The sequence below is a fragment of the Pelmatolapia mariae genome, linkage group LG10_11 (genome assembly GCF_036321145.2).
Source record: "Pelmatolapia mariae isolate MD_Pm_ZW linkage group LG10_11, Pm_UMD_F_2, whole genome shotgun sequence".
In the NCBI taxonomy this organism is placed as follows: Eukaryota; Metazoa; Chordata; class Actinopteri; order Cichliformes; family Cichlidae; genus Pelmatolapia; species Pelmatolapia mariae.
Genome location: NC_086236.1, coordinates 69,367,237 through 69,383,200, shown reverse-complemented (window position 1 = coordinate 69,383,200; position 15,964 = coordinate 69,367,237). Strand labels below are relative to the sequence as shown.

The 15,964-nt window shown below is 39.3% G+C and overlaps 1 protein-coding gene across 2 annotated transcripts in view; it reads left to right on the top strand.

The window, feature by feature from the left end:
* LOC134638028 (glucocorticoid-induced transcript 1 protein) overlaps positions 1–15,068 on the top strand; it is a 28,256-nt gene extending 13,188 nt beyond the window's left edge. Inside the window, exons 4-9 of one of the 2 annotated variants that reach the window (XM_063488655.1) lie at positions 3,846–3,935; positions 6,716–6,838; positions 7,627–7,761; positions 10,625–10,814; positions 11,945–12,065; positions 12,354–15,068. In XM_063488655.1, the coding sequence (XP_063344725.1) occupies positions 3,846–3,935; positions 6,716–6,838; positions 7,627–7,761; positions 10,625–10,814; positions 11,945–12,065; positions 12,354–12,702 (1,008 nt within the window). In that variant the 3' untranslated portion in view covers positions 12,703–15,068. Of the gene's footprint in view, positions 1–3,845; positions 3,936–6,712; positions 6,839–7,626; positions 7,762–10,624; positions 10,815–11,944; positions 12,066–12,353 lie in introns of both variants that reach the window. The other variant, XM_063488654.1, reaches the window with a different exon arrangement.
* The last annotated feature ends 896 nt before the right edge of the window (positions 15,069–15,964 follow it).

The following is a 15,964-nucleotide window of genomic DNA, read 5'->3' as shown; positions in this document are numbered from 1 at the left end:
AAAAAAATACTTTCCCTTGTGTTTACCAGTAACAGGCTATAATGCGCTGCTACCACCCGATGCGCTCTCTGCCAGAACGAGTGTCGATGAATTTACTTTTTGTGACTGGTTGTTGTTTTGTTAAACCTTAGTCGCACAGTTTCTACTCTGTAATTAGAAAATGACCAAAGCCAAATACAAAAGCTGTTGAAGCTCTCTGTAGAAGAAAACAAGTTCCACCACAGACTCCACCAGTTAAAGCTAGCATTGAATTACAGTTCTGTAGAAACTGGTGAAAATTAAATGGTATTTTTGCTTGAAATCTCACTCCCTAATGGGATTGGCTCACTTTGGGAGCAAGCCTCAAAGGACCGTTAAAAGAAATGCTGTTTCTCGTGCTTTGAGGTGGCTTAATGTTAACATGCATCCAACTTCTGCCTTGGTGTACAAAGGCTTTTCGACAGAAACATGTGCTAGAGTGCTTTATTGGATGTTATCTCATGCCACATTTTAATCAGTAACTTTTTTCCGTGTTTGCCTCCTAGACGTTTAATGTAAACTGATGTCTCTTGTAGTGATTTTGATTTACTGACTCATGAAGTCAACTCGCCCAGTCAGAGAACATGGTCTCTGCATCTCTAAAATGTACCAAATTATAGCAGCGGCACTTTGCTCGCATGTCTCGGCATGTAATCTAAACAAAACAGCACAAATTCCACCGTGATTCTATTGAAGCCCAGTCATTATTTCCTGCTTTGGAACAGAGCTGGATTCTTGAGGATGTTGCCTGCGTGTAACCCTTTGGGTGGGATTCACAATAGGAAGCGAGCTGCAGGCTGCAGTAACAGTTGGGTTTTATCTGTAGAGCATTACATTATCAGGCACCACACCTGGCACACAGCTCAGGCTTGGAAGTCGGAGCTGAAACGATAAAAGGCTCTCTGAGGTAAATAAAGGTGGGTATTCTTGTTAACACATTGTTTGAGAGGAACAGAGTCAATAAAGAGAGGCAGCCTGTGGTTTTTGTAACTGCCATATCTTATGATTTCCCTGGGGAAGTTAAATTGCAAATTAAGATGTCAAACAATGATGATATTGTGACCTCACTGTGTCATCTTTTAGCCCACTGACCGGTAATAAGCTTTCTTTATGATTAACAAAAAAATAATAATCATAATCATTGTGAAGGCCTCTTATGTTGAAAACAGTGTTGAACTTGTGAACTCGCTTACATTTGTTTGTTAGCCAACATTTAAACATTTGCTCAACAATGAGGGCTCTAGCTTCAGGCCAACTTCTCACCTCAGTGTCATCATTTTTACTGCAAGCTGTTTTTCCTGTACTGAAGGTTGCTGTGGTTGCAGCACTGTGTTGCCACCCCTGTTCAACACAAATCAGAATGAAGGTGATTTAAGCCTCAAGAAGATTAAGGAACATGAAATATCTCCCTGTCCTGACAAGGGCATTCAGTTTTTCAGCCTGCCAGCATGTTTTCCTTTGATACTGTTTAAATGACCATAACTGAAGTAATAAAAATTAACACCAAACTGTGCATTATAACTAATGAATAAGTATAACTAATGAAAAATGCAAACTAATTATCATTCCCATGAGACTATACCTTGAAGTGCCAATAAAAGCATTGCGGATTTCATAAGCTACAGGTCCTCCTTGACGTCACATAACATCTGTGAGAACTTAGTTTTTCCTTGAGTCCAAAGCGCCACACAGTCTCTGTGCCCTTTCTAACCAATCTGCATTCTGCATGAACAGATTACGCTGCAGCATCAAGTCCCTCAGTGTTTGGCAGAGGCATCAAACGGCACAAGCGATTCCATAGCCCATGCACAAAATGTTAATGCTAAAGGCTAGCTACACATCTGCCAAGCACAGTGGTCCCTTTTATGAGAGCACAAGTGCTCATTTAATCCGCTGTCCTTTTCTCAGGCAACCGGCACCAGCGAGCCAGCGCAAACGACTTCACGGGTGTTCCTCATTATTCACAGTGTGATATTCCATATCATAGGGCAAGGCTTGTGCGTTAGTTGGAAAAGCCATAGAGGGTTTTCTGTTTATGTGGGGTCAAACATAAGGCAGTGTGAAGACACTGACATTTAAGTTGCTTCGTACCACTGTGCTGTCGATAAAACATCAGCTGTTTGAGGACCAGAGGCTGTGTTGATATGCATAATCAGGGGGAAGTATGTGGTTTCAAACAGCCATATAAAACATCCTCAGTCTGTTTCTGTTTTTGCATTAATTTGCATAACTTAACTGTTTTCTTGTTTCCGCTAAACATATCTGAAAGACTTGTTCAATGACACAGAAATGCTTGTGTGCTCTCCTGTAGGGAATGTTTTGTATACGTTTACAAAAAAAAAATTGTTTACTGATGATACAAAACTTCTCTGTAGACTCATTGATCTGGTATAGGCCGGGCATTGTACAGCACAGCTGTAGCAAATCTGTATTTTACATGAGCCAAGAAACTTTTTCACAACTAAATGTGAGTATGTGGAAACCGTGTAAATGCTTTTGTTGCCGACAACGTTGTCTTTGGTAGGTTTCTGGTTTTTGGACTAGAATTAAGCATCTTGTATTCTGTGTTGCTGTAGTCTGCAAGTAATAAAGTGAATTTTGTCCCCTGCCACTGATTTAGAGTATTTACCTTAAGTCAACTTAGTAATGGAAGCAGTCAAACATGCTATGGCTTTAGTTTTGCCTTTTGAATATAACAGTTTCCTCAGGGATGATATCTCATGACTGTTTTGCTGACTTTCATTGATTCCAGATTTTCAACTTTAATTTTAAGCACATGGCAATCATTACTGCTTTTAGCAAGCATCTTTCTCAACTGCTTATCTAAACATTTGACTTTTTTAAAAGTTATTTATTCATTTATTTATTTATTTTGTTGTTGCACATATCCTGAGTGACTCCACAATGAGGGGATTTATTACCTAATCATTGTGTTTGAGGTTTTAAGAGAGCTCTTCGTGTGAGCTCGTATTTCCTTACCTCTCCTGCATGAGCATTTGAATCTTGTGTGTGTGCATATATATAAGTGCAGTTTGGTGAAAGTATGTATTCTGTATATGTGAATGTCTTTGTGCACATATATCATTTGTAGCAGTTTAATGTACATTTAAGTAATATAAATAACAATCTATTGTTTGGTTAATCTAACAATTCAGCTGCATATTTCATGCACTGACACATAATCAGATGGTCTGCAGGTCGTTATATCAAGAATTTATTAGATGCATATAAATACAAAAATATTCAGTACTTAAGCAGTTATAGAACATTGTTTGAAACCCTGAAGATGTTGATTTAAGAACAAGGCCTTGCCTTGCTAGCCAGCCCACTCTTTAGCCTCTGCTCAATCCATTTGGCGTTAAACCTGCATCTTCCTATTCTCCTATTCAGGGTGTTGGGAGGTCTGGAGACTATGCCAGACGTTCCATGACCTGGAATTGGATAACTGGAAAAAAATGGATCTGTTGACCTTAACACATATATAAACAATCTTGTAGTTAAAGCCAGTGCCTGGAAATGCTTACACATCAAACCTGTGTCGAAGGTGTTTCAAATTAGAAAATTGAGATTATTGAGAAGAAGCACATTTTTGTCTTAAATAAAACTTTTTTTGTATGGATGGATACCCTCTGCACATACCCATGCTCTTTTGCAGTACAGCTGCGCACAACATTGGACTTTCCGTGCCTGTGTAATATAAGGCATGCTATCAGGAGGTTACGGTACATTTGAAATGCATATCACTAGCAAATGTATTTATGTTTTGAGGAAATGATGAGTTATGTAACGTTTGAGTTTGTGTCAGCATGTATATATCTATGTTTCAGACTCCGGGTCTCTGGATCGATGATGGAGCAGAACAGGGAAGTCCTCACCAGCGGTCAGCCTCCTGGGGCAGCGCAGACCATCTCAAAGAGGTAGTTTTGCCTGTTGTGTTTTTCTTTCTTACTGTCAGGTTCTCAAGTGTTTGTTATGAGCATCCACTATTTTATCTGTTCAGATTGTTGAGATTGTGTTTGCAAGGGACAACCAATCAGAAGAGTTTTCTTAAAAGGAGGGTGAAGGAAACTTTAAATTGTTTGTTTCAGATAGTGGATCATCCCAGGGGCTGCACCAAGACCTAGCATAAGATAAATGACCACTAGCTTAAAATGTGAATCACGCAAAGCTACTCTAGAGTCCAAAAATAAGAATATGAAGCTGGAAATGAGCGTAATGGGTCCATTTTAACCTTAATTCAAAATGTCCTATCCACCCAGGCTAGCTGAATACATTAACTCAGCAAGAAGAAAGAATGTTTTTGAGGTTCATATCATTTTAAAGTGTGTTTTATTTGTCAGGGTCTGTGGTCAGACTAAATATTATCCTCCTTAAGGTTGGTTTCCACTCCTTTCTGTCTGCCAGGCATGGTGGCCAACCAAGCGACCACACGGCATTATAAGGTCTCCAGCTCTTCAGACCACAGTCTAAATTTATCCTCTTTCTCCCCCTGTTCCTCACTCAGCTGTGTCCTTTGCATCTCATTATGGCCTCTTGTTTTTGAGAGATGGTGCAGGAGCTCCTCTCAAGGGTGAAACACCCATATAGTTTCTTTTTGGGTATGTACAACCTAAGTCGGGGTAGCTGAGGCACTGAAGATGTTATATTGAGCAGAACATATTTTCTGTTGAGCATAACAGAAAATATGAGCATAATGGACACTCATAGTTTCTGTTTCCAGTCCAAAAGTAGTTCCAAAATATTAATGGCACACAGATGTGTTGGGTTTTTTTTTTTTTTTTTTTTTTAACAATCTTGACCGAAGACGTTATCCACAGTTTGAAAGGTTAAGGTTGGTGTCATTCCAACTTTCATAAAGCTCAGACATGTGTTTTGTAATTCCACACCACACTACTACTGTGGTTCATTGGTCAGTACTGAGATGTCCTGTTAAATAACAGGCTTTACTTTTTTCTTCATAGCATGTGATCTAACAAGAACAAGACTGGTTTATTTCAGAAGTCTGAATGTTCACACTTCTAATTTGACTGTTATTTACTGTCAACAAGTGGTGTTCGTGTTGCACTATTGCACTCTTAACAGGTGTTAAAGAAACTTTTATAAGTGCCACAAGAGTTTGATAAAATCTGTTTCTCTGCTATGAGCTTACAGCATTTCTATCTGATGGCAAATTCTGAAATCTGATGCATCTTTGCAGATTTTGTTGTTTCTTCAGAGTGAAACCAGAGCGCAAGATAAGTTTAGTGCTCGTCTTTTTACAAACAATCCCTTTGCCTTGGCCTGTACAGTCAATGGGATAGTACAGCCAGGAAAACCCTCTTTCACATCCACTGAGATTACATCAGGATCGTCTGGACTTGTCATTATCATGTGCTACAGTCACTAAGTGAATGTAGTGAACTGCTTTCCAGTGCTCGAACCTCTGCGATTACATATGTGGGAGGACATCTATGAGAAGAGCAAGTCTCTTTGTTGACTGTGTTGCCAGGATTACAAGATCAGCACTGAAGACCACACCTTTGTCTGCATAGCACAACTGCATCTCACAATGGGTATTCTGTTTTTAGGCTGATACTGGACCAGATGTAGAAACACCCATTGACTAAATTTGTCTCATTATCAGACTTGCATGCCTGGTGTTATGCAGTATACTGATCTGCAACCGTACAACTCATGAAGACTGACTTGGCTGGCAGGAATATGCCCAACTAATTTAATGGTTGACTAAACACGAGAAAAAACATCAGACTAAATCCACTGAAGTTAGAAAATAGTAAAATTAAGCACGCTTTAATGGACAAGAGTAAACAATGTCTGTGCAAATATTGTCTGTCTGTTAAAGAGCAGTTATAAAACCACAGTTCAAATATTTTCTGTATATTGAAGAGACATTTAAACTGTTAATCACATTCTTTGACAACTAAATGGTATTGTTAAAGTGTTGTGGTGTAACGTTGCGCACACACAATGCCAGATCAGTTTGCTGAGTGTGGCTAATGTTAGCAGTGGTAGTATCAGCAGTTCAGGCTGTATAGCACCTGAGTTCTTTGGAGCCCAGCCCAAAAGTTAGGACCATGAATGGTTCCCTTTGGGATTGAAGATCAAGGTTTTTTTTCATAGTTTTTGAGATTGTCACAGACAAATCAAAAGTAAGCAAGGTAATCTTCACAAACTGTGCCACTTTTATGATCTTGAAGTGTAAACACAATCGTGTAAGTGTAAACACCAGAATTAAAACGCTAATATTAGGGGGAAAAAGAACTATACCACAGTCCCGTGACTTCAGTGTCTACACCACTTTGTTTTGAATTCGTCTTACTGAGAAATGTCTAAAGCCTGTGTTAGAAGAAACCTTTGAGTAGTCACCTAATCACTGACATCTCTACTTGTTATGGCTGTACACTGCATATATTTCAGTGAATATAACTCCTCCCAGGCATCTTGAAATCAGTTGGAGTCAAAGATGGTTTTCCTGTAATTTGGCAAAGATTGTGTTCTCACAGTTGCGGAATAACTTAAATTAATCACAGTATTATCTCTCTGCTGACAGTGAAGTACATCAGAGGAAATGTGCTTTTCACCTCCTGACCTCATTCAGTTCACTCATGGGAATGGTTAACTCATGTATTCGCATGCCTTCACGGCTCCCATTGTGAGCTGTCGTTCACTGAAGTGCTTGTGCTTTTTTTTCCAGCAGATTGCTAAACTGAGGCTACAGCTGCAGCGTGGCAAACAGGTCAACCGGCAGAGCAAAGACAGGGAGCAAAGCTCGCTGCAGCTCCCACAGCAGGCACAGCATGGCACTGCATGCCAGCCACAGGTGAGCTACGCTTGTCAGTACTCATGCTTTGACTATGTGGGTTGTTGTTTTCAGGTGAAAACATTAACTAACCCCACACATGTGGTGCAAGATTTTAGGCTGACAGCAGCGATATGATAAGGCAGCTTAGCAGCTGAGGGAAAAAAACACACAAATGAGGCAGACCAACCTGAATTTCAACTGTCAAAGATAGGAAAAAGAGCAAGGTTGTTTTCTACATTAGTCGGTTAACAGGATTAAATGATTAACTTGGTTGTATGTCAACTTAAAGTAATGTATAAAATGACCATTATGAAGTTAGAATTTTGGGTGCAGGCGAACTGTTTTAGGGAGTAGGTATTGATTAAAATGATTTGAGAAAGATTTAGACTTTGTGAAGGCAATGTTTCATCTTAATGATACCTTTATGATCAATGTTGCTCTGACTCTTACTGAGGAGGCCTAGTTAATGAATCTCCTCTGTGACCAGTTGTATCAAAAGTAAAAGGGAGACAGCAGAGGAGAGCTGTGTCTGGGCATGTCCCTTTCTCCACTGGCTGCAGTTCATTCATTAACAGATGCTCAGCATTGCAACTGCTGTAGGAACATTTCCATAAACCATGATATGTTTAAATGTAAACTACAAACTGAATGTCTACACCCACAACGCCAAGACAAATTCAGTTTGATATGTGACAAGTGAAGTGTTTTAGTATACAAAGCTTTTTTTTCTTCTTCTTTTTTTTGACATGTACATAATGTTCACGTTTTCTCCTTTTTTGTCTTTTTTTTTTTTTTTCTCATTTCAGTATAAGGCAACTTCAACTTCGACCACAATGCCTGTGATAAAATCCCTCATATGCAGAGTGCCGAGCAGTGTGGAGGGCATCAACCATGAGCTAGAAAATGTGTTTATCAGAGAGGACTTGGAGCAGGGGATACAGGTAGGGTGTGTGCCCATACCTGCGATGGGTCAAGCTATGTTTCAACATGATTTGGAGCGCTTGTTGAACTGCATACCTGCAGATGCTGTGAAATCTTATCATTCACCAGCTGGATAAAATGTCAGATTAATGCCATACAGACTTTAAAATGAAGCATTCCAGTGGGCTAAAAAGTGGGCTGGGCTGTGTTTATAAGGTGCTTCTTTGCACATATTTAAATTGTAAACTTCTTGACTTATAAATGACTAAGCAGTGTAATCTCCTGTCTTTCCATCATCCCACGCATAGACTCTAACCTAACCATACTGGAACGCAGCTGCTGACTGTAGTCCTTGTTTTGCTCTACAGCTCTACTGGACCGGTACCGGGCTGCAAGAGTTGAGGCTCGGGTGTGAAATTTATGGTTTTCAGGGTTTTTATCGTTAACTTGGTTTCCCTGGGTCTTTTCCCGTGTTGTATTTGTGTGTCTTATTCTGAAAGAAATATTTACGCGTTACCATAGCGCCCAGAGAGTATTAAGGGGCAGAGAGGAGGACGTTACTCTCAATGTTGTTGGCGCATTTCAGGAGGACGCTGCTAATAAAGTTACACAATTACACTGTGAATTTGTGTTTATTATTATTATTATTATTATTATTATTATTATTATTATTATTATTATTATTATTATTATTATATTTACAAAATACCACAGTTTTGTCCAGTTTTATTTTGTTGTATTTATCTGCGACACCTTAATGGCTGGTCCGTGAAAATATTGTCAGCTTAATGATATTGATAGTCATCACATCACAGCAGCCTGGTCTACCTGCAGATGGGGAGACACAAGACGGGAAGGGTTGAGTCTAGTGGTTCAATTGCAAGTGAACTTTCAAACTGATGGTATTGTTTACCAGTGAGACGATTGCACTCGTGTACTGCGGTGGCCTTTATTATATCTAAAGCGAAGTCTATGTGGGTAACCCTGGAAATACACTTGGTGTGGCTGCTTTGGGTTCCAGCTCTGATGTGGGTGCTGGCACTTATTGCACCCTCACAGGACAATGCTTGCAGTTTCATCAGACGCACCATAGTATTTTAGAAATGTCCCAGAAGTGTCCCTTTGCTCCACAGAGATAATATAGTGCTAGATTTAGTTTTTATGGAAGCTGCATCAAGCTGCACAGAGACGATTTGGAGGGGACAGGAATCTAGTTAATTTTCACAATAAAAGGCCCCATGCCAACTACTCGCTCTGCTTCTGATATAACATTCGGTGAGATTTGTAGTCGTGTAAAGAAGTCAGCTAAACTGTATTAGAGATTTGACATCAGCTGTCACCTCGAAGTTCACTTCTGTGGCGTCATTTTACATGAAAATAATAAAAAGCACAGCGCAGTTTTTATTAAAACAGCTCAATTATTAAAAAATTTAATTCAGACTCCATAACTCAATCTGACAGCAGGTGTGTACGTTGTCTAGTGCCCTATATTTCAGAGACATTAAGGATACAAAAGTGATTAACAGATTCACATGGCTCTTAATACACATGCAATATTTATATGTACAGCATTTAATTGAGCTCATTTTTATCTGTTTTAGAGAGTTCTCAGATTGTTTTTTTTCTCTCCAGTTTAAGCAACAAGTAAATTAATCACCATGAACATGCCAAGTAAATACTATTGTGGTATAAAGAACTTATCTTTATCATCACAGAAACGGCTCACAACTGAAAACTGTTTGTTTGTCCTACAGTAATTGAGATGTCTTTTAATCAGTGAGTGCAGGTGACTTTACCAGCATGTACGTGTGAGATGTTGATCATGAGATGTTTTAACAGCTCATGATCAAACATAAGCTGTGCTCAGACTCCTGCGTCACACCAGCCCTGTAAACTCCAACTCCTATACACTTGCATCACACTTTTACAAGGGTCATTGTGAGTCAGTGTTGTTCATGTAGTTTATATTCGGTGTTACTGTTTAACATAAAATAACCTTTGTGTTTACATTATAATAAATTAATTTGCATAGAGTACATTTTTTATGCATCATGCAAACCCTGCTCGATTACATATAACAAGCAGTCACTGTGTAAACACAATATTTAGATACAATTTTAACATGTTTTAAGTCATAATTGCAAAGATGAGCTCTAGAATTTAATCTTAAACCAGATAAATAAACGTTGACCATGTAAGGAATGCACCAAATGCAAAGGCAGACTTTGTATGCACGACTATTGTATACCTGTGATTTAAACAACTTTTAGGCTATGCTTAAAATTCATTACACGTGCACAGGCTTGTAAAGTCACTTCAGCACCATACAGCCAGACACACACATTCTCACTCACTCTGAAATAAATCGCTCATAGGAAAGGAGGCCTTAAATCTCGTCTGGTGCAGGCTAGTAAACTTTGGCAGGTCTGTAAAGCTCTACTCTTAGAAGGTCTCACACACACACACTACAGATTTACAGCCTGCTGAGCACAGAGCATTTTTTTTTGTTCCTGGTCTCCCTTTTGAATCAGCTGTGCCAAAGCAGAACGCTCTGCACATCACACTGTTCATCTGCTGTCAAGCACTACCATCTGGTGTGGTGTTTGCTTCTCCAATTGCCCTTTAAACACCCAGACAAATACACCAGAGGCCTTTTTAAGTTGTAGCCAATTTTAGATTCAGGGCATTTTAGCTGGTGCTTTTCACCTAGAATTATTTCATTCAGGGAGTTAGCAGGTGGGTGCATTGGGTGGCTTCAGCAGTTTCCATATGGTTTTGAGGTTGTTGGGGAAACGATTGAGGCTATGAGTTTGTCTTCATATTAGGATTCATGTGTGTAACCGCTTGGCTTCTCACCACCTCTTATGCATTCTGACCTCGCAGACAATGGATGTGGTAGATGGCCGCCGTGCCCCCTTCCCTCCACATCGTTACAGCAGCAGCGGGGACACACGTGACACAGACACACAGGCTCCTTCGAGTGGTGAATCCAGCCCATCGCTCCGTCCCTGCAGCTCTGATCACCTGCACTCACCTGATGGGAGCCCCTGTTATGCAGAGGAAATTGACAAAGGTGTGTCTTCACTAGTGAACAGATGTAGCATGTTTGCAATATTCAAAGCTTATATAAACCTTTGTGGTTTGAGGCAAATGTGTGAAATCTGATGAATATGCTGAGTAAAGGATATCTAGACTCTATGCCACCCTCATGGAGTCTGTTTCTGATAGTTTGGTCAACGTTATGCACATGACTAGCCTGATCCAGGTCATTTTGCTGGGCTTATACAAAGGAGCAGGGCTGGGTTGAAGGCCATGTTATGGCACCTTTTGCCTAGACAGCTGGGATAGGCTCCAGCCCTCAGCAGGCCTAAATTTGATAAGCCAAAGAAGGAAGGTGTGTGTGTGTGTGTGTGTGTGTTTGTGTGTGTGTATATATGGATTGTACATAATATTGCACAAGAGTGACGATGCCAATGTTGGTGTTTAATCTTCTGAGAGACTCTACTGAGAGCAGAGAGTTAATTGTTTAGTCTGCCTGCAGCAGGAAGGACCTGCAGTATCTCACCTTTAGAGACTGTGGGTGAACCAGCCTGTCAGCAAAACAACCCTTTAGTGATGTCACTGTCATGCATGTGGTGCGAGGTGTTTTTCTTTTCTTTTCTTTTCTTTTTTTAAAATCAGAGATGGGGAAACAGGCACAGTTTACTTAACAAGGTCTGAAGTCTGGTTCAAGTTTCTTGATACTGCTAAGGAGGAGCCCTTACTAAGCATTTACACACCTCTAAAATGACTTCTTAATGACGGCAACAAAATGTAAAAATCAGAGTTTTGTTTTATGGTTTTTTTTGTTGTTTGTTTGTTTGTTTGTTTTTTGGGATAGGCAGGAAAACAACATTGGAAAAAGAAAGATGTGCTTTATCAGTCTTGTTTGTTTCTAATCTGCCCCTCTAGAGCCTGTTTCCAAAGAACTCCATTTTAAGCTTACTAAGTTCATCCTCTTTTGGTGTTCACAAAAATCACAAATAAAGAAACCCTATGATTCCACTAACGCATTGTGCTGAGGACACACTACTGCGCTTTTTCCGGCAGCTCCTCAAAATTTACAGCCAACATGTATAATGTACATTTCATGCATTTGTCTCATTATCATTTTCCAAAAAGAAAAAGCACAAAACGTGTTGCATTTTTTTCTTGCATTTTCAGACAATTTGTGCAGTTCTCCTCTCCCCAAGTTTGCCACGTCGCCCAAACCTAACAACAGCTACATGTTCAAACGGGAACCTCCAGAAGGCTGCGAGAAGGTCAAAGTCTTTGATGAGCTGGTGTGAGTATTTATTTGTCTTCCTCTTGGGTTTGTTTTTAGACATACCCTCATAGCCTTATATCTGGCAGTTACTGCTACACAATTAAACTGTATTTGTTTTAAATTCAGTTACATTATTTTTATGCTTTCTTGAATTAAAACAAGAAAGACAACAAGCCTATCTGCATTGTGGGTGGTAGGGATGAGAGCAACATGGCTGTGTAGGATCAGTAACTAGCAGTTAATCAGATACAGTCTTATAAAAAGATATCAAGTCAAGTAACTGAGTACCACTTCTGTTCTCTTCAGGTCTGGCAAGTCAAAGGGCTTCCCTCTGTTTTCGTGCCCTGACAAAAACAAGGTGAACTTCATTCCCAGGGGCTCGGCCTTCTGCCCAGTTAAACTTTTCTGCTCCTCCCTCTTCTCCCCTGTCTCTCCTTCTTGCACGTCCATCAACCCTGGTTTCCATGGCAACAGCAGCTCTGGATCACAGGTCACCCCAAGTATGCCCACGGTACCACTAGCTACCTTTTCGTCCTCCACAGACAGAAGCACCGACTCGAGTGGCGGTGTAAACTCAGACAACAGCACAGTCAGTCAGAGCCCCGACGCAGATGTGGGGAAAGACAGCTCAGCACAAGTACTCCTTACCAGCTAGTCCTCAGGTATCCTCGACCAAACCAACTACAGCTAAAATATTGCAACTAGTCAGGTATGGTCTAAAAGAAGAAAAGGAAAAAAATTGCACTCTGATAATCCTAATGTTAGCCAGCAGGGAGTGCTCAAGGTCTAGAAATACTTAGGAGGATAATGGTACCAGCGTCCTGCTGCACAAGAATCTCTACTTGATCCTAGTGTTAGTCCCGCTGTCAGTTAAGTCTGATGGTTCGGGCATTATTGCTGACCTTGGGCAGAGCCTCTCTCTTCACCCATCACTAACCTAGCCTAGCCTCCTCTGTACTATAACACTTCCCGTAACAGAAATAGCGTTGCTTTTTATTTTCTACAATAGTAGAAACGACTGCTGGAATGACTGTGTTACTTAGTGTCAGCAGTTTAAAATTTAAAAAAAGGAAAAAAAATAAAAATAAATCCAAAAAGTCTCACAAAACACAGCGATATCAAGCAAAAACATATTGTATTAACATTATCTAACAAGCTTATTAGCTGTTCAGTGTTCAGAAAGCTAACATTTCAAAGTGCATTTATGTTTCATATTTTTAAGATATCCGGATGTCAGAATACTTTGCCCCCTTTTCCTCCTGTTACTTATTTGAATGTATTCGTAGCACACAGTCTTAAATTAAACCAGCAGTCACTTAAGTGCAGGCTTCACCTGAGAGGCTCACCAGACGAGACTGAGACCTGCATTCCTAGTTTGATCACTAATAAAACTTGTTAAGCTAAAATGCAAACATCAGCTGTTTAATCAGCGATCAACTGACCAATCAAAAAGCACACGGCTCCTTCGTTTCCTCATTTTATTGCCCCACACTACCCAGAACAATAACTCAGGTCATGTGGAATGTACTCTCTCGGATTATGTTGCCTTTGCCCAGTGTTTGACTTTGTTCTTCAGAAAGACATTCCAGTCTTTTGCAGAAATGTTTCATTATTATTTTTTTAGTTTCTGGAGAGAGGGAGGCTAATACAGACTGAATCAACTGATTGATGTCACACCTTGTGACGGATGCTTTGCGTGTTAACCTGTTCAGGTTAGAATTTCAGGTGCTATGACACATTCCAGAGACCGCTGTTGAATTGATCAACTGTGAGAACTCATGCAAAAGGAACGAGTGACATAAGCTAGACCCTGCGAAAGTAAGATGCTGACAATTATGGCATTTGTTTCAGCCCTTTTGATAAATATGTACCAAAGGAAATTACGATGAGAGGCCTTTCATGTGTTTTGGGACACAAAGTAATAACTTAACAAACTGGGATGAATGGTAAACTGATAGTTAACTACGCTTTAGTAAGTAGTTTACTGTTAACAAACAAGGACATGATAACAAATGTTTGTTAGTCATTAGTAATAAAGCAGTTTGTCATTAGTTTGGCCACATTCGTGACAAAGATGGTGAGATAGAGCTCCATCTAAGCCACAATTTTATTTTATTTTTTTCTTTCTTAGACCTAAACAAGTAATTTTTTTGGTGCTTAAAGCTGCCCCCAAAAATTAAAGAAAAATTAATCGGTGTGAGAAAAGAAGCACCAAGGTCCACTGCCTCTCCATACATGCTTTAAAGTAAAGCACAATTTACATTTATGAACATCACCTGTACTCTAAAGTTGTACCTGGCTTACAAAATCAAGTATCATTTCATTGTTTGCGAACAGTAAATATCTGTTGCCTGAAGGTTAACTGTTAGTTTACCCGTTCTTAACAATTACTATCATACAGTGTTACTGGAGCACAAAGAAGCAGAATGTTTATTTGCATTTCATTTGTATTAATAAAAAGCTCAGCAACTACATAAACATAAGCGCGAATCATTAAAATGGAAACAAAATGATAATCACTATTTTTATTTTAGACCAATTTGTAAAGTTAAAGCAATCAGAAAAGAGTGCAATTTCGATTTTTGCTTGAAGTAAAGCTACACTAAGGATGAAAAAAAAAAAATGTGTAACACAGTTTGTCTCAGTATACAGATGTGGCCTGATGTTACTTTGCAACGTTTGTATTATCAGAACATAATTTTAAAAAACAAAAAAAACCATGACTTTGACTTTGGTCCGTTTTGCCACTCACGCACGGAAGCACAAATAAGAACATGTGCAGCACATTCAGCAACAAATGATGTTGAAGTGCTTTGCTCTGCTTGCAGCTCCAAGAATTTTAATCATACTAATTCTGATTATATTCACAAGCGCACTGTGCCGTTCAGAAATGATTGCCGTGTTAGGCAATGATGATTCAGTTCTCCCGTGTATTACACGTTTTTATGTAGATCTTGTGTGTTTTTCAATAAAGGAAAAAAGCCCCAAAAAGTCTCTTTGGATTGATATACATTTTTTTTCCCCCAAGGTCATAGATAAACATAGACTTATAATTAGTATTCATAAGCATGATTTTATATGCAAATAGGAGTTGAGGTAAGGCAATTGCTGTATTTGGTTATGGGTGAATAATAAATATGAAACAAAGCAACAAAAAAATGTCACTGGGTTATAACTCTGATCTGTGTTAACGTGACTTGATTAAGGCATTTACTCAGATATGTAGTCAGTTTATGCAGCATTGTCATTAAAGTCAGAATAAGACTGTATTTACACGATTCTTAGTTTCCTTTTTTTGGCTCTAGAATAATGCACTGACGCAGCGTATAATGCCCGTAAAAGCCAGTAACCACTAAATAAATACAGGAATGTGGAAAAATGTCACATCACTATAAACATGTAGTTCACTGAATCACGTTTACTGCTTAACATAAAAGAAGGCATGCAACATGCAGTAATAAATGACTGATGTGTTTTAAATCAACACACTTCTGGATTATACTTAAAAGGAGATCACACATACTGTATTTTGCAAACAAATCATCAGTCCTTAGAAAAAAAAGTCAAGCTTGTGTCTGATCAAAGAAACGACTTGGATTACATGGATGAAATTCCACCTTCAGATGTGGTGAGAAAGGAGTTTAAATTCTTGCACTGCTGAATAGATCAATGCCAGGCAATTATGCTTCAGTTTGTTTAAATAATTCTGTTTAACTGCATTAAAAGTCCTCCAGTCAACATGTTCCACTGCTCTGTAAACAAACTGTTATCTTTGTCATATTTGCTTTCTTTCCTCTTGTGCATCTCATGCAGTAGTTTGACATCTTCAGTAGTGAGAACTGGAAATGAAGCATGAATGCTATGAGAGAGATTTCCAAGGCAGCTACTGTCAAAGGCTTTTTGTTCCAAACTCGTAC